The 18,602-nt window shown below is 37.8% G+C and overlaps 3 protein-coding genes across 3 annotated transcripts in view; 2 read left to right on the forward strand and 1 right to left on the reverse strand.

The window, feature by feature from the left end:
- Positions 1-7,482: 7,482 nt before the first annotated feature.
- On the forward strand, positions 7,483-8,421 carry LOC100739679 (olfactory receptor 1J2-like). The gene has a single exon (XM_021082231.2). The coding sequence runs from the start codon at positions 7,483-7,485 to the stop codon at positions 8,419-8,421; it is 939 nt and encodes a 312-aa protein (XP_020937890.2).
- A 3,882-nt stretch (positions 8,422-12,303) lies between these two features.
- The window catches only part of LOC146407216 (olfactory receptor 1N2-like), a 204,885-nt gene continuing 198,586 nt past the window's right edge, over positions 12,304-18,602 (reverse strand). Inside the window, exon 3 of the transcript XR_014842046.1 lies at positions 12,304-12,488. The gene's annotated coding sequence lies outside the window, so the exon portion shown is untranslated. The remainder of the gene's footprint in view (positions 12,489-18,602) is intronic.
- LOC110258940 (olfactory receptor 1J4-like) lies at positions 16,138-16,800 on the forward strand. Its single transcript, XM_085014436.1, has one exon. The coding sequence runs from the start codon at positions 16,138-16,140 to the stop codon at positions 16,798-16,800; it is 663 nt and encodes a 220-aa protein (XP_084870562.1).

Consider the following 18,602-nt stretch of genomic DNA (forward strand, 5'->3'; position numbering starts at 1 on the left):
GATAATGTTGGCAGGGCAAGGATGGAGTTATGGGATGTAAGACCAGCAGCTGGGAGTCGAGTTTGGAAGTAATCAGAGATGCTCGGGTAAGAGGTTATGGAAGTCTGTCTGAGGCAGTGGAGTTAGAACGCTATGGATTTACGTCTCCTTCACAATCAGAATCTAAAGATTGTATACATGTACATGTAACTGGGTCACCATGGTGTACAGTAGAGAAAAATTGTATTGGGGAAATAGCAATTTAAAAAAAGAAAAAAAAATTAAAGGATGCAGTAATTTGGGAGCTAACCGAATTTGATGAGATTCTGAAAAACAAAGGCATTAAAAACTCTAAATTTATGGCTTGAACAGCTGAGTGTATGTTTGTGCCATTTACTGAGATAGGGGACCTAGAAGGAGAAATAGATTTGAGAAGATTTTAATATGCCAAGTATGAAGTACCTGTGGGTTATTCACAAGAAGACATTGAGGAGGCAAGTGAATATATTTTGGATCCAGATAGATATTTATGGCCTGTCAATATAGCAGAGGGTGAGATTGTAAAAAGAAATGAAAAGAATAAGAAATACTGAGAAAAGAAGGCAAGACTGGAGAGAAGTAAAAGAGGGGAAGAACGGAGGTAAAGAAAGAACAAAGAGAAAGGGAGGTGAACAGATCTGAACACAGACCAGAGAGAACATTGACAATTAAGGAAATGACAGAAAGAGATTTTCCCCAAAGGGCATCAAAGACTGAGAGACATAGAAAATGAAAAAGATGGGACCATGGGAGCAAAGGAAAGGGAAAGTTAAGTGATGAAAATGATGCACTGAATTTGGTAATAAGGAGAATTTTGGTGATGTAACCAGGAGCACTGTCAGTGAGTGGTGGGAACAGACTCTAGACCATGGTGGACAGAAGACTAAATGGAAAGTAAGGAAGCATAGAAGGTGAATAATTGGATTGATCCAACATGGAAGCTTTGCTAGACGGATGGGGTGGAAGGTCACTGGAGTAAAGACACTGGCAGTAAGTAAGAGAGTGAGAAACCATGAGATCTGTAGGGGAGAGGAAAATGAATTTGGGGGAAAATGGACAGGATCAGAGACTGGATAGATTTATGAGGCCAAAGATTCTGTGTAATGAACGAGTAGAGGGGAAAGCCAGAAAAGTTATGGAAAGTTTAATTTGATAGCTAAATCAATCTCAGTCTTCCTAATATAACCAAGGGAATAGATGGCTAAAGTGCAATGGAGGTTGAAATGACTGAAGATGAGATGAAAGGATAAATATGCCACATGTTGAATGGTTCAATCACGCAGATGCAAACCCCAGATGATAGTTAAATTGTAGAGAAGTAAACTGATCTAGGTGCCAACAACTGTAACAAAATAAGAGCCACTAGAGTTTGGAGGTGAGGCTACAGGATCTAGGACAGTTTCTACTGTTTGCCCAGTACTGAAAAAAACTTTCTCTAGAATTTGAATTGTTTCATTGTGGTATAATTTCATTTTATTTTTTATGTAATGATTTTTTCCATTGTAGCTGGTTTGCAGCATTCTGTCAGTTTTCTACTATACAGCATGGTTACCCAGTTACACATACATGTATACATTCTTTTTACTCACATTATCATGCTCCATCGTATGTGACCAGAAACAGTTCCCAGTACTACACTGTGAATCTCATTGATAGTCCATTCCAAAGGCAATAGTCTGCATCTGTTAAGCCCAAGCACCCATCCAACGCATACCCTCCCCCTCCCCCTTGACAACCCCAAGTCTGTTCTCCAATTTCATCATTTTCTTTTCTGTGGAAAGGTTCATTTGTGCCATATATTAGATTCCAGATATAAGTGATATCATATGGTATTTTTCTTTTTTCTTTCTGACTTATTTCACTCAGTTTGAGAGTCTCTAGTACCATCCATTTTACTGCAAATAGGATTATGTCGTTCTTTCATATGGCCAAGTATTATGCCATTGTATATATATACCACATCTTCCTAACCCAATCATCTGTCAGTGGACATTAGGGTTGTTTATATGTCTTGGCTATTGTGAATAGTGCTGCAATGAACATGCATGTGCATGTCTCTTTTTTAAGGTGAGTTTTGTCTGGATATATGCCCAAGAGTGGGATTGCTTGGTCATATGGTCATTCTACATAGAATTTCCTAAGGTACCTCCATACTGTTCTCCATAGTGGTTGTACAAGCTTCCTTTCCCACCAAAAATGCAGGTGGGTTCCTTTTTCTCAACACTCCTTCCAGCATTTGTTGTTTGTGGACTTATTAATGATGGCCATTCTGACTGGTGTGAGGTGGTGCCTCATGGAAGTTTTGACTTGCATTTCTCTAGTAATCAGGGGTGTTGAACATCATTTCATGTGCTTATTAGCCCTCTGAATATCTTCCTTGGAGATGTGTCTATTCAGGTCATTTACCCATTTTTCCTTTTTTTTTTTTTTTTTTTTTTTTTTTTGCTGTTGAGTTGTTTAAGTTGTTTGTATATTGTAGAGATTAAGCCCTTGTCATTTGCATCATTTGAAACTGTTTTCTCCCATTCTGTAAGTTGTCTCTTTGTTTTCTTTATGATTTCCTTTGCTGTGCAAAACTTATCAGTTTGATTAGGTCCCATTGGTTTATTTTTGCTTTTATCTGTTGCTTGGGAGACTGACCTGAGAAAACGTTTTTAAGGATGATGTCAGAGAATGTTCTGCTTATGTTCTCTTCCAGAATTTGATGGTATCACTGTGGTATAATTTTAAAAAGGAGTAAATAATTATAGCCTATTTTCCATTAATGAAAGAAGGGTTAACTTAATTGTGGTACACAGCCTTTGGAATATTACACCACTCTTAAATTGATATTTATGAGAAGCTTATGATGTATTTTTTTTTTTGCTCTTTGTCTTATTAATTCTGCACCCATGGCGTATGGAGTTTCCCAGTCTATGGGTATGTTCGGACCTATAGCTGTTGGCCTATGCCACACCCACTGCAACACCAGATCTGACCCATTTCTGTTAACTACATCACAGCTAATGGCAATTCTGGATCCTTAAACCACTGAGTGAGGCCAGGGATTGAACCCGCAACCTCATGATTCCTAGTCAGATTCATTTCCACTGCACCATGATGGGAATTCCTTGATGTAATCTTTGTAGGACATAATAGAAAATGGGTATAAAGGCATGTTTATATCTATTTTCAAAAATGCCAATTGTTTTCTTAAAACCTGGAAAGATGTGCTCCAAAATGTTAAAGAAGGTATTCTGTTGCTCAGAGTGGAGACATTTATATATCAAAATTTCCCAACCATAATATTTATATAATCATGTCTTTCTTTCATGAGGAATGAAAATATTATGTAGCTTTGTGAACAAAGGCTGAATTTCATAGGAAAGTGATGGTCCAGGAAGAGAAGTCCATGGGTTGACAAACTGGAAGAAGAGGAAGGTGGCTGACCCCAACAGGTGCAATTGCTGTGTCTGATTGCTCACCCACTGCAACACCAGTATCCACTCTGCTTCTCACCCGTATCCACTCACATTGGAACCTGAACATCAAGGCATGAAACCATCAAAGAAAAAGTTCCTTGAGTCTCAGGAAGCAGTCCTCTTCTAAAAATATCTTGTAGTCAATTAGCAAATGCTTATTTCCTCTAGCAAACAACTTGTATTCTACCATCATAGGGGTCCTCAGCCTTTCTAAATACATGAGCAGAGAGATAAGAAATCAAGATCTTTGATTTATTTCTGAATTGTTATCCACTAGTATCAGGAACATAGAGATACACTTTTCAAAGTTCTCTCTGAATCATACTGAAGATAGGAATGCTGTTTCCTACCAAAGAGTCAATTATAAAAATCACTAAGTCATAGAAGATTGATTAACTTGCATTCCTCCAGAAGCCAATCCTGAACCAAGAATGAAGGATAAGTAGTTTATTTGGGGGTCAAAGTAAATACCAATAGGAGGGTGGGAAAGGAAGATAGGGAGAGGAAAGCTATAGCCAAAAGACAAATATTAGCACAACCATCGCTTGGGGAAATTAAGCTAATTCCTCAGAGGAAACACTAGCATCCAGCACACCTCAGATTTGTCCACTTTGATTTTGCAAAGCTGCCATTGGTCACTATTCAGGTGACTTTCTTCTCTGGCTTGTATCTAAAATGTTGTTGGACTTCAACAGGTCTGAGTTGAGAGTCTCCCCAGTCCTTCTCCTCTGATATACATGAAATTGTGGCAGAAATGCAAGGTCATCACAGCTAGAAATAAGCTGCCTAGATAAAGCTTTGCTGTGTCTACTGTCTTTTAACCTCAGATTTCAAAAAGGGCAAAATAAACCCTTAAAGATTATTTGAAGCTATACATATTTCTTTCTTTGTCCTGTATATCTCAATCCTAAGAATCACTAGTGCTGCATTAACGATCATTTTCGTCAAAAGGTCGGTTTTAAAGAAACTGAAGCTTTTAAATTTGGGGTCAACTTTCCTGGATTGTGTGTTTCAACAATTTTTTTCCCTATGTGCATGTTTGTTTCTTTGTGCTTTATGTTTCTCCTATTTTTCCTTCACTCCTTTAGTCTTCCTTCCTTGAAACTATTTTTATTTGATATATTTTGATTATTTGTTCATTTTATTTGATGTAACCAAACATGTTTGTCTAAAGAAAAAAGGAAAAAAGTAATTATCTCTGTCTCTTTTCACTTTGCATTTCATAATGATCTCTAAAGGGAATAAACACAAGACAATGTTCTTTAGGTCACCTGGTGGGTATGGCCCAATAAGAACTTTTTGAGTGGGACACTGCTCTATCTAGTTCTAAGAAGCCATTTGGTCCTTTGGCTATTTGGATCTCAGTAGAGCTAGTAATTATTTTTTAAACTCTCTGGAGCTTATCATATGCGAAAGGGTGCTTAAGGGTGGGAAACATAGTCTGAAAAAGATGGAAAACTGATGATGGCTCTGGTCCTTCCTCCATGGGCTCCTTCTCTAAGGTCCCCAGCACATACCTCTCTCCCATGGGACACTTTTCCTAGAGGAATCGAGGGGGAAATGGGGCAATTAACCCAGGTCTGATGGATGTCTTTAACTGGAAATAGCAACTTCATCTCTTTGCCCACCTGGGCTTTCTCCTTGGCTATGTATACCCCAAAATTCATAGGTCTGGGACTGGTAGACAGGAGTGAGAGTCTGAGCTTTTTGCTTTTCTTTTTGACGCTCAAGTGGTATCGAGGATCTTGGACAATATTATTCAGGTCCCTTAAACAGACTCTCAGGGCACATTTACCCACCACACACTGGATTACAAATGCAAGCAAGGTCAGTATTGGGGATGAAATGGATATTGTTTTCTCGGCAGCATTTGGGCTTATATGTTAGTCTAGAAGTGGAAATATAAGAAAGCTGAATTTGACATGGAAGAGAAGAGAAAGTAAAAGAGAAAAAAATGAGAGAGTATGCAGAGCAGATTTAAAGACATGGAGTGACAAAGAATGAAGGTGCAGTGGCAGGGAGAATGAGAACTGAGAGAGGAGGAAGGAGAAAATGAGAGAAGGAATGACAAAGTGAAGGAATAAACAGGAAAAGAAAAAAAGAGATAAAAGTGAACCAACAGATGAAACACAGATACAGGGAAGCAGATTTTTTTCAGGAGTAATTTAACTTGCTTTAGATTCTGACATAGTCCACTTACTGAATATAGGAGAGAGGGTGGTTTTGAGTCTCCTTTCTGACCAATGGCAAACACTTCTAATGAGATAGGAATCTTGTTTCCTTCCATGTTAGGTAGGAGTTAGCTCTGTGAAGCTACTGATGTTTTATTGTATACAAGGCGGAAGTTGAGGAAGGAAACAAGGATTTTGTTGCATACTTGCCAAGATAATCAGAGTATTTTACTATAAATGAAATCTTCCCATTACTAGCATATAAGTTTCTTATTGATACTCTAACAAATTGGCACAAATGTAATGGCTTTAAAACCCACAAATTTATTAGTTTACTCTTCTAGAGGTCAAAAGTTTAATTGTTGGCATTTCCTCTGAGAGCTCTCAGGGAGAAATGTCTGTACCTTTCCAGCTTCTAGAGGCCACCTGAGCCCACCTTCATTCATTGTTTGTGTTCTTTTCTCCATCTTCTGTGTCAGAAGCATAACATCTTAAAATCTCTCTCTGACTGATTCTTCTGCTTCCTTCTTCTACATTTAAGGACACCTGTGATTACATTAGACCCAACCAGATAATCTAGGATAATCTCATATTGAAGCCAGCCTTAATAAAGCAGCCTAAATTCCACCTGCACCTTAATTCTCCCTTCCCAGGTACTAGAAGGGATCCACAAGTTCTGGACTTTGGGGTATCTGGACATAACATTGGTGCTTATTACTTGTTCTTACCATAACTAACCAGCAAGTGTTGTGTTAAAGGGCAGGACCACCTGATGGGGAGATAAAAACTTGAGATAAAACTAAAATCTCACTTATTTTGTCAATTTTGATCATAGTCTTCATTTTTGTTACAGGGTATTATTATGTTGCATAGGGAGGAAGGAAAATGTACTAAAAATTATATACTTTGTGTAGATAAAGATGTTGTATCATTTAACCTTTTCTGTGTTGAAAATAGAAAATAACCCAAAACCAAAATCACATAAACATTCACTGGGAGTCAGATTGGTCTTTGCTTTCCCAACATGACCTGAGACCTCAGGGAACCCACAGCTGCCAAAGGAGAGGGAGTCTAAATGACATCAAATGGAAACATACTTTTCCAGGGAAGTTGGAATGGAGACATCAGCCAGAGGCAGTGTGGTGGGAATGCAGAGGAAACGATTGGAAATGTAGCAGAGACACAGACTGCTCAGTGTCTTTAAGCCATATTAAGGCTGTTACACTTCATTGTAAGATCAGTGGGAATCCTTTGAGAGTTTTTAAACAGGGGGATTTGTTAAGGTTTTTAAAAAGGAATATTTTAAAAATCCTTTGGCTTCAAGGGAGAAGGACACTACCATATCTGAAGGACCCTCTCTGAACAGTAAACAATATAATGTATGCATATTGATGAGTGTTCTTTAACAAATACAATACCATTCTTTGCATCCTGTTATTCAAAAAGTCTGCTTCTGATCTTTAACAGTGACTGTTGAAGTCAAATCTTCTACAGGTTTCTGTGCAATGGTTGATAATTTGGAATAGTTACCACAAAATATTCTTGGGCCAATAACATGGCTGAGACATCATTTTCCATGCACTAGGCCTCAGAAACACAAATTCATAAGTTCTATTTTGTCAATGAACCAAGAGAAGGTGGCTCTCTCAAACATTCCCTCATTGATAATTTTTCTAATTCCTTTATGTGTCACTGTAAAAGGAATATATGAGACAAATGTTGCTTCCCACTTTACTAAATAGAACATATATATTTTTCATCTGACTGCTAAAATCAATTAATTCAGACCTTAATATTCTCAAGCATTCTTCATCTGAGCAAAAAACAGCAGCATGAGGAGGGAAAACCAGAGCAGCGTGTCCAAGTTCCTCCTCCTGGGGATCCCAATCCAGCCGGAGCAGCAAGGCATTTTTTTTGCTCTGTTCCTGGGAATGTATCTGACCACAGTGCTGGGGAACCTACTCATCATCCTGCTCATCAGGCTGGACCCTCACCTTCACACCCCCATGTACTTCTTCCTCAGCCACTTGGCCCTAACGGATGTATCCTTTTCATCGGTCACTGTCCCTAAGATGCTGGTGAACATGCAAACTCAGAATCGATCCATTCCCTATGCAGGGTGTGTAACACAGATGTATTTTTTCATATTTTTTACGGATCTGGACAGCTTCCTTATTGCATCAATGGCATATGACCGCTATGTTGCCATATGTCACCCCCTTCACTACACATCAATCATGAGAGAGGAGCTGTGTGCCTTCCTAGTGGCTGTATCCTGGTTCCTGTCTGGGGCCAGCTCCCTTTCCCACACCCTTCTCCTGACCCAGTTATCCTTTTGTGCTGACATCATCCCTCATTTCTTCTGTGACCTTGGTGCCCTGCTCAGATTGTCCTGTTCAGACATCTTCCTAAATGAGCTGGTCATGTTCACTGCAGGAGTGGTGGTCATTACTCTGCCATTCATATGTATCCTTGTGTCTTATGGGTACATTGGGGCCACCATCCTGAGGATCCCTTCAACCAAGGGTATCTATAAAGCCTTTTCCACATGTGGCTCCCATCTCTCTGTAGTGTCTCTGTATTATGGGTCAATATTTGGGCAGTACCTCTTCCCAACGTTAGGCAATTTCATTGACAAGGACATCATTGTGGCTCTCATGTACACAGTGGTCACACCCATGTTGAACCCCTTTATCTACAGCCTTAGGAACAGGGACATAAAAGAGGCCTTTGAGAAACTCTTCAGTAGAGCAACATTTTTCTTACCATGACATCCAGCTTGTACTTAAATCAGGACTTCATTTGGATTCATCTCATATATTTGAGTTTCCATTTGAATATATCTCAAAATTTTGTGTCTCCAAGCCCTAGGACAAATGCTGGCATGATGAATGTACTTGGTAAATGTCTGTTGATCAGAATTTCATTCCCTTATTAACAATTTTCTCTTTCATAAATAACTTTTCATCAGCAAGTGAATTTTTTTTATTTTTTTATTTTCCAAATACATTATTTTTTTCTACTGTACCTTGAAGCAAATCCTAAATTAATTTTATTACTTATTTTTGCAAATTGGGGATATAGATAATACAATAATGTACACTTGGTTATTCTTTATTTGAGGAAACATTTGGAAAGCCAAATATTCTAGGCCTGTATCTCAGGGTTTAACCCCAGAAACTAAAGAATTAGCTATATTATTATAATATACTTTTATGCAGACAATGCAGGGCTTCCTTTCCATCTTTATGAGTCTTATTAAGTTGTCACTTGAATAAGAGGAATTTTTTTTTGCTTATTTTAGGGCCACACTTGTGGCACATGAAAGTTCCCAAGATAGGGGCTGAATATGAGCTGCAGCTGCCAGCCTACACCACAGCAATGCCAGATCTTTAACCCTCTGGGCAGGGCCAGGGATCAAACCCTCGTCTTCATACTAGTTGCATTTGTTTCCTGAACCACAAACAGGAACTCCAAGAGGAATTTTTTTACTCTTTTCCCATGGTATATAATGTTGCAAAAACAACTCTTAAGATGGAGGTCCCTGTAGAAGATAAAGACTCACCAGGGATTTTCCCTTTGCCAGCTCTGTGTGGTTGACATTACTTAGCCTCCAGGCATAGTCAGTATGAAAGCTCACTTCATGCTGGCATCCTTTGTACATATAATGAAATTATAGTGCATAGTATCTAAAAAGTGATTGCTTTCCTACGCATGCCACTGCAGATTCAGCATTGACTATTCTTCATGGACTTCTTGCCTTCCCAAATGAAGAAAATGAATAATGAAGGGCTTCTTAAACTTTAACTTACACAAGAATTCTGGAACAGTTTGTTAAAACAGAGATTCCTGGAATAAACCTCCATGAATTTCAATTCCATAGATCTTATTGAGGCCCAAGAATTTGCATTTCTAACAAGTTCCCATGTAATGCTGATGCTGCAGGTGTGTGAATTATGGAATGAATAATTAAAGCTTGGAAGCTATAGGACACACATTTATACCTTCTATGAATTCTGGTAGTGAGTAGAATGAAACAAGAGAATGCTAAAACTATTTTGATAATAGAGCATCAAAAGTTCATGTTGATATTTTCAGATTAATTCTGGCTGTAGGAAGTTCATTTTAGCAATCTCTAATATAAGAGGATATTTCTTCAACTATCAGATTTTCTTTTCTCTTTTGTATATAATATAGATATATTAGATACTACATATCATGCTTCATTTCATCACACCAGACTATATGTTCAATGGAGAAAATTCCCAAAGCTTTGAAAAAAATATACCTTAAGTCCTTCGATGGCTTCTTTTTTACATTAAGACAAGTAGAATTTCAGCGTGACTTATAACATTGCTAATGTCACTATAAAACCTATTTTAATATTTTTCAACTCATATTTTTTTCATATATGCTGCCTAAAAAGTACATTTATTGAAGGTATATATGTGTACGTATAAGTGATTTACCTTGCTATACACTGAAACTAATACAATTTTGTAAGTCAAATATACTCCAATAAAATTTTAAAAATAAAATAGGTAAGGTATGCAAATACTTGGTAAAGGACCTAAAAAAAATCATGCATTTGTTATACAGTGCTAGGTGATTTCAGAGCAGCTTTACCTACAAAAGAACACTTGAATTCTTGATAGGACATTGAAAAACTTTTGTTCTCTAATGTTACTCTTTACTAAAACTCCTTATTTAACTTGCCATGTTTCTTGACACAGCCCATAAACTAGCATTTGTCTTGAATCCAAACCATATTATTGTTATTATGGGAACTGAGGCTACATTACCTCAGTCTTTTTATCTTCTCTTTGTGTATGTGTACCTACTCTGTACAAAATACATTTACCTAATTTTACACACAAATATGAGACTAATTATTCTGTGACCAGCATCCAGAGTTACATTTAAGACTAGTGATGTCCCCAACTCTATTTGGGATGTGAAGATGAAATGAACATATTTTGACGTAGTTTGATACTCAATACATGTCTAGAATATTATGATAGCATCTTCCTTTATTATGCATTTATTTCATTCCATATGCTCTGACGTAGGTGGTCCCATAGGTGAATGAAGACATCTGGCTTTGTTGCCTCTCTCTTCAGAGGGTTCAACCTGGACTTTTATTCTTCATGTACTTTCCTGGGACTTTTCAAAGTTAAGCTCTTCTGTTTTCAAAGGAGCAAGCCCCAGGCACCAGGGAACTAAACAATTGAGCCCATTAGAATGGATGCTTTGGAGATACTCAAGTAACCTTATTAGAAAACTGACAAAAGAGATTTCGAGGCATGGTACAATCTTTAATAAAGTTTCATAGTGAATCTCTGTGTTAATTTGACATGAGATCAATTAAAAATTTTAAGTAGATTGATGTATTAATGTTGTATGTATTCTGCGTATTAATATGTATAGAAGGGAAATGCAAATATTATCATAGGAAAAGAAAGCTATAAAATACTATATAAAATAAATTCCATATATGTAAATATAAACTTTTCTGAATAAAAAACAATTGTAGAAGGATAAAAAAAATGAATAATCAAAGAGTGAAATACTTTGAATTTTTTAAATTGTTATTTCCCCAATATGATTTTTTTTCTACTATACAGCATGGTTATACATACATGTACACATTCTATTTTCTCACATTACCATGCTTCTTCACAAGTGACTAGAGAATCTCATACTGAGTGAAGTAAGGAAGAAAGACAAATACCATATGATATCACTTATACCTGGAATCTAATATATGGCACAAATGACCCTTTCCACAGAAAATAAAATCATGGACTTGGAGAAAAGACATGTGGTTTCCAAAGGGGGGGTGAAGGGAGTGGGGTGGATTGGGATCTTGGGGTTAATACATGCAAACTATTGCCTTTGGAATGTACTAGCAATGAGATCCTGCTGTGAAATACTTTGAATTTATCCTTTGTTTTTATGTCTCTGTTATTTGGATTTCCATTATGAAGCAGAATTAAATTTAAAATCAGCAAATCAAGGAAAGTCTTGTCCAGATATATGCCCCAAAATGGGATGGATTGGTCATATGGTAGTTCTGTGTATAGTTTTCTAAAGTCCTTCCATACTATTCTCCATATTGGTTGCAACAGGATACATTCTCACCAACAGTGCAGGAGTGTTCCCTTTTCTCCAGCATTTGTTATTGATTGGGTCACCATGCTGTACAGCAGAAAAAAAAAATAATGTATTGGGGAAATTAAAAAATAATAAAAAAAATAAAATCAGCAATTCAAAAAGGAATTCCCACTTCAGAGAAAAAAAAAATCCCTCTTCACATCCAAAGTTATGACCTGTCAGGGAAACATGCATCTGGTAGGAAGGGCCAGGAAGAAGGTCTCCCCACCTCTTCTGGGATCCCATGCACAGGGCATCTCCCTGATATTCTTCCTAAGGACAGTGTTGCCTCACAGTCTGCCCTGGGAACCATCTGCCTGAGAATCACCTGGCCCCAGGTCTCATGAGTGTTCATCACTGGATCTGGAGGTGGGATCTGCATGTTTAACATGCTCCCAAGGTGATTCTTCAGAACATCCCAGTTTAGGGCACTGCATCTGTCCTGGAGGCATGAGGAGGAAAACTGAGCAATTAACACAGGTTTAAAGCATGTTTCTTACCAAGAGCTTGGAGTCTTGCCTCCTTGTGTCCTCTCCCTGGTGGGTAGAGAGTAGTCTTTACCTCTCCATTTCTGAAGGGGGTTAACTAACTCAAGAGTAAGCTCCAGGCTCATGATTTTTCTCTCTGATGCTGGTTAGAAGTTCAGGACCACAGCAGTTCTGGCTACATTTGGTCTCTAGGTGTTCTAGAGTAAAAAAAAAAAAAAAAAAAAAAAAAAAACTGAGGAAATAGTTCATACTCCTGGCAGCTGTATCACTTGAGCATAAATTTCAGAGCAGAAGTGAGTATCCTTCAAAAATAGTAGGTGTGTTTGTGTGTGTGTGTATGTGTATTTAACATTACTACTATTTGTAGTAAAAAGAGAACTCTTTTATTGCATGTGTATGTGCGTAGAGGTGTTTATCACTTCTCTGTGCTCTTGCTTAAGTGACTTCTTATTACTAGTACCTAAAGACAAGCATATCATCCACGGACTCTTAAACCTTTAAGCCTTGAGGAAGGTGAGAAATAGAGGCATCTGGCTGTGTATATTAGTGGACACATCCCCAAACCCAGGCTGGTGACCTCATCTTTTAATTCACATTCTAGATGTCATAACGTGGGCTAGTTGAGTGCATGTGGTGTTATCCCAGCCTTCTCTGATTCTTTTCTCCAAAGTCTTGATCATTCCCTTCTCTTTAGGCAGCACTTTTGCTTTCACCTGAAATTGTGTTTGAAAGCCATCTAGACAGATTTGGTTACATCTTTTTTTCATTTATGTAGCACCTATATTGGAGTTACTTGTTAGAACTGATTGATGATTTCCTGCATGTAGTCTTTAGTATAGTCCCATACTTTTATCAAAGGTATCAAACCTTGGGCATCAAACGTGGGCCTCAGTTTTGATTTCCTAGGCTTGATGGAATATACAACACTTGAGTTTCTTCCCTAAATATCTTTGTATCTTGTTTTTAATGGCAGAAATGTAACCTAATGCAGGACATCTCACATAAGTGAGGCACATTACCCACATTTTATTATTTAATTCTTACTGTGATTCAGGGATCAGGATTCCAATGTTAGAGAGGAAAGCCTGAGACTCCGAGAGGTGTAAAACTTGCCAAAAGCCATAGATCTGACAAATGATAGTGAGGTGATTTAAATCCATTCTGTCTAAATTTAAAGCCTAAGCAGTCCCTTTTTAAGCCCATCACCTCAATGTCAAGGAAATAAGAGTTATCATTAAGCAGTAGTTGAAGTATTTTTGACCAGAATTCTGAAGTGGAGGAGTTAGTGTCTGTATATCATCTTTATGAAAAACTTATGCAGAAAAAGGTATTGCAAAAAGGGATTCAGGAATTTATATTAAAATCAAAAATGCCATAGACTAGATAAATTTACAAGTTTAGGAAAGAATAATTGTACATATGAAGCATTCATGAATCCAGGGAGGATGAAGAAATACGGAGAATATTCCAGGACAGTGGGATGTTGGAATCCTCATTCTCTACCAGGCAGGATGTGATTGGATTCTGTCAGAGAAGTCTCAACTGCATCATTCTCTCTATGGCCTCTACCTGAAATAGGTCATAATCCCACAATGAAGTGGATTTGTGGCACCTGGATTCTTCTCAGTATCTGTCCAAAAAGAGGAGTGGTATATGTCTTTCTCTTTCTGACTTACTTCACTCAGCATGAGAGTCTCCAGTTCCATCCATGTTGCTGCAAATGACATTATTTTGTTCTTTTTATGGATAAGTAGTATCCCATTGTGTGTATGTATATATATATATATATATATATATATATATATATAATATCCCATTGTGTGTGTATATATATATATATATACATATATCACATCTTCCTAATCCAATCATCTGTTGATGGACATTTGGGTTGTTTCCATGTCTTGGCTATTGTGAATAGTGCTGCAATGAACATGTAGGTGCATGTGACTGGTCAACATGCCATACAGTACAAAAAATAATGTCTTGGGTAAATAAAAAAAACATATAAAAGGAGAGTTGACTGTCAGGAGAGAAAATTAAAAGAAGCTCATTAAATGGAGGGCAGGAAACAAACATGAATTTGTGCCAACTCTCTACAGTAGTGTTTCACTAATGTTACCTTATTAATAGTCACAATTTCCTTGTGACTGAGGCTCATGGTCTCATCTCCAGTTTGGAGATGAGAAAATTGAGATTCAGTAAAGGTGGTTCACTTGCATATAACTCACAATTATAAAGTGGTATGGCTCAACTTTGAATCTAGTTGTAATTGCATTGCTTTCTGCAATGTACCAAACAGCCTGCAGATATGGGGCTCTATCCTTCAGGTCACAGCTAGGATCCCCAAAATGCTGGAGTGAGGAGACATATACTGGGAACCCAGGCCAGGATTTCTTGTGCATTTTCTTTTCTGACCCATCCATAACTCTGCTGAGTTGGCTGCTTTTAAGTAAGTTTAAAAATGAGGATGGTTATATCCATATGGAGTAAGAGTGGGCTCATTTCACCAGATTAAATAAACAAAGGATTCTAAATTACCACTAATCTGTAGAAAGTTCTTACAAATTTTAATTCCAATTAAGAGCTGCTCAATTGAAATCTTAACATCCTACATTTACTTACTATATGTAGGCATATGTAGGCATTTGACATTTATTTATGGCTTAAAGGCAACGTCTTAATTGATACAGTGAGATTGTGGACTTCTTCCTTGATGGCTTTGGTAATTTAGGCTTTATAATATTTTAAAGGGTAGATGGTGGCTTTTGGAGGAAGACACATAGAGATTTGTAAGATGTAAAATTTTGAGGACCAAGGGGACTTGGCATTTTATGGGGCTGGTTAGCAGATGTAGTTCAAGATGCCAGGAGCCCAAAGGAGGAAGCTAAAAATGGCAGAGGGAATATATAATGGCTTTGACCTGTCTTGATAACAGCTCTTTCCTTTATGAATTGTGGATTTTTATGGAGTCAATGAAGCTTGTTAAATCAGGAGGGGATTTGAGAATGATAATGTATACTAATGAACACCTTGAGTTCAGTCAACAGATATGTTTCTTTTCTCCTCAAACTTTACTCATGTTGGAAACTATGACTATTTTTGATCCACTATCCTTTGTGTATATGTTGTGAAACATCTCCCCTACAATTTACTAATGAATGATTTTGAAGTCTGATTTAAAAAGTTCAACATGTTACAATTTTATGGTCAAATCCTATGATTGTTTCTAAATATACAGAGATAGAATAGAAATGAGGGAGATTTTAATTTACTATCTCTCTGCTAAGATAGTGTGACACTTTCTATTTACTGACTAGACACAGCTGCAAGTCATGACTTAGAGGCTGTCTCTCTCCTAGATGGTGGAAAAGGGACACTGAGCCAGTTTATCTACTAAATCAAAATCTCTTATCTGATAGTAAGTTTTCTCATTTCACATAATGATACCATCCACTTTAAAGGATTTTTGTAGGGTCATGGCAATGCAGACAGATAATAGCATATCCAACAGTGGAAAGGATTCCTGTTTGTCTGGCTACTATAAAACAAAATGTTTTGGTGTCTGCTTCTTTCACTGTTCATTCATGCCAGCAGACAGGAGGGGAGTATGAGGAGGGAGAATCATAGAAGCATGTCCAAGTTCCTCCTCCCAGGGCTCCCCATCCAGCCATAGCATCAGGGCATGTTCTTTGCCCTGTTCCTGGGCATGTACATGACCACAGTGCTGGGAAACCTACACATCATCCTGCTCATCAGGCTGGATCCTCTCCTCCACACCACAGCCACTTTTGCCTCATTGACCTCTCCTTTTCATCTGTCACTGTCCATAAGATGCTGATGGACATGTATACTGAGAAGGAATCCATCCCCTATGCCAGGTGCATAGCACAGATACGTTTTTTCATATTTTTTACTGTCGTGGACAACTTCATTCTCACCTCAATGGCATATGATCAGTACATGCCCATCTGCCACCCTCTTCACTATACCACCTTCATGAGAGAGGGACAATGTACCTTACTAGTAACTGTATCTTGGATTCTGTCTTGTGCCAATGCCTCATGCCACACCCTCCTTCTTACCCAGCTGCCCTTTTGTATTCACATGATCCCCCATTTCTTCTGTGATCTAGGTGCCCTGCTCAAGCTGTCCTGTTCAGACACATCCATCAACGACCTGGTCATTGTCACAGTAGGATTGTCAGTCATTATTCTCCCATTAATCTGCATCTTGCTCTCTTATGGCTGCATTGGGATCACCAACCTCAAGGTTCCATCCACTAAGTTCATCTGCAAAGCCTTGTCCACATGTGGCTCCCACATCTCTGGGGTTTCTCTCTATTACAGAACAATTATTGGGCTGTATTTGGTCCCCTCATCCAGTGACAAGGTCATAATTTCCTCTGTGATGTACACACTTGTCATTCAACTGCTGAACCCCTTCATTTATAGCCTGAGGAATAGGGACATGAAGTGGGGGGGGGGGGCTGGAGAAAATCTTCAATAAGGTAGCAGTCTTGTATTAATAATTTTTGTTCATCTTTATAACAGACACATGTAGTCACATAACCCCAGATCCTTATCTTGAACCCAGTGTGGTATAATGCTCAGTAAATATTTTATAACTTGAAATACAGTCTATTTTCATTATTTTCTCTTTTCCTAGGAATTCCTTAGTATAAAATGTGAATTCTGTTAATATTATTATAACTCTTGTGTGTTAAATTGAGCAGTAACATTGCTAGTAGTAGGTCTTAGGTCTCTCTTCTTCTCTCCCAAGAGAGAATCTTAGTTCTTTTTCTTATAGCCTTATTGAGGTTTAGTTGACACATAAATGCTATATATATTTAAAAGGTAAATTTATTATTGATACATATTCATTGTGAAATTGTCACCACAATCATGCTAATTTATGAATTCCCCACATCTTTATAGTTACTATTTTATTTGTGTGTGTGTGTTGAGATTTTATCTAAGACCTCCTTCCTATCAAATATCAAGTACACAATTCAGTATTGTTAACTGCAGTCATCTTGCTGTACATAAGATCTCAAAAAACTCCTGCTTAATTGAACTTTGTACATTATGCCAGGTGAAAGAAGTTGGGTTCAGAAAGCCAAATACTGCATGATCCCACTTAGGGGTGGAATACAAAGCTGTAAGATTAGAGAAGAAAATAGAATGACAGTTGCCAAGGGCTGTTGGGAGGCAGAGATATGCTGATGTTGGGAATCAATTAATTCTTACGAATTGTTGGAAAATCTTGGCTAACAAGGCTCCATTGGCACAGAAGGCTGCAGAATTGGGAATTTGTAAAGTGTCTCCTTTCCTTTCCCCACTTCTCATTCAGTTCTCTTCACCTATTTTTTGTTATTGGTAGTAAGAGAAGTTCATCAGGAGAATAAATTGTATAGTAGCCTTTATATATCCAGGAAATTATATACAGATATGAGTTTAGCTGCCTAACTTAATAGAGAAGGACTCAAAGCTTCTTACTCCCTTTTTTTTTTCATTTAAAAATACTATTGAAGTATAGCTGATTTACAATGTGTTAATTTCTGCTGTACAGCAAAGTGGTTCAGTTATACATATACACATATCCATTCTTTTTCAAATTCATTCCTTTATAGGTTATGACAGAATATTGAGTAGAGTTCTCTGTGCTATAAGAAGGTTCCCATTGACCATCCATTTCAAACACAATAGTGTGCATATTGCTAATCCCAAACTCTCAGTCCTTCCCTCCCCACCTTTTCCTTTGACAACCATATGTTGGTTTTCAAAGTCTATGAGTTTTCCTGTTTTGTAAACAAGTTCCTTTGTTTCATTTTTAGATTGTATATATAAGTGATATCATATGATATTTGTCTTTGTCTGAATGACTTAGTACGATAATCTCTAGGTCTACCCATGTTGCTGCAAATGGCATTATTTCATTGTTTTTATACCTGAGTAATATTCCATTGTATATTTGTACCACATCTGTCCATGGACATCTACACAACAGTGTAGGAGGGTTCCCTTTTCTTCACATCTTCTCTGGCATTTATTGGAGGTAGACTTTTTTAAGGGCCAAATCTGTGGCATATGGAAGTTCCCAGCCTGGGGGTTGAATCAAGAGCTGTAGCCCATGCTGACCTACACCACAGCCACAGCAATGCAGCATCTGAGCTGTGTCTGTGACCTATACCACAAATCATAGCAATGCCAGATCCCTAACCCACTGACCGAGGGAAGGGATCAAACCCACATCCTCATGGATACTAGTCAGATTCATTTCCGCTATACCACAATGGGAACTCCTGTTTG

This window comes from Sus scrofa, chromosome 1, assembly GCF_054392235.1.
Source record: "Sus scrofa isolate SSC_HxYL_T2T_F1_AM1 chromosome 1, Sscrofa_HxYL_maternal_Yorkshire_Landrace_v2.0, whole genome shotgun sequence".
Taxonomy (NCBI): Eukaryota; Metazoa; Chordata; class Mammalia; order Artiodactyla; family Suidae; genus Sus; species Sus scrofa.

Excerpts from the sequence above, each read along its gene's own strand:
- LOC110258940 (XM_085014436.1), top strand. The coding sequence starts at position 16,138 with ATGTATACTGAGAAGGAATCCATCCCCTATGCCAGGTGCATAGCACAG.
- LOC100739679 (XM_021082231.2), top strand. The coding sequence starts at position 7,483 with ATGAGGAGGGAAAACCAGAGCAGCGTGTCCAAGTTCCTCCTCCTGGGG.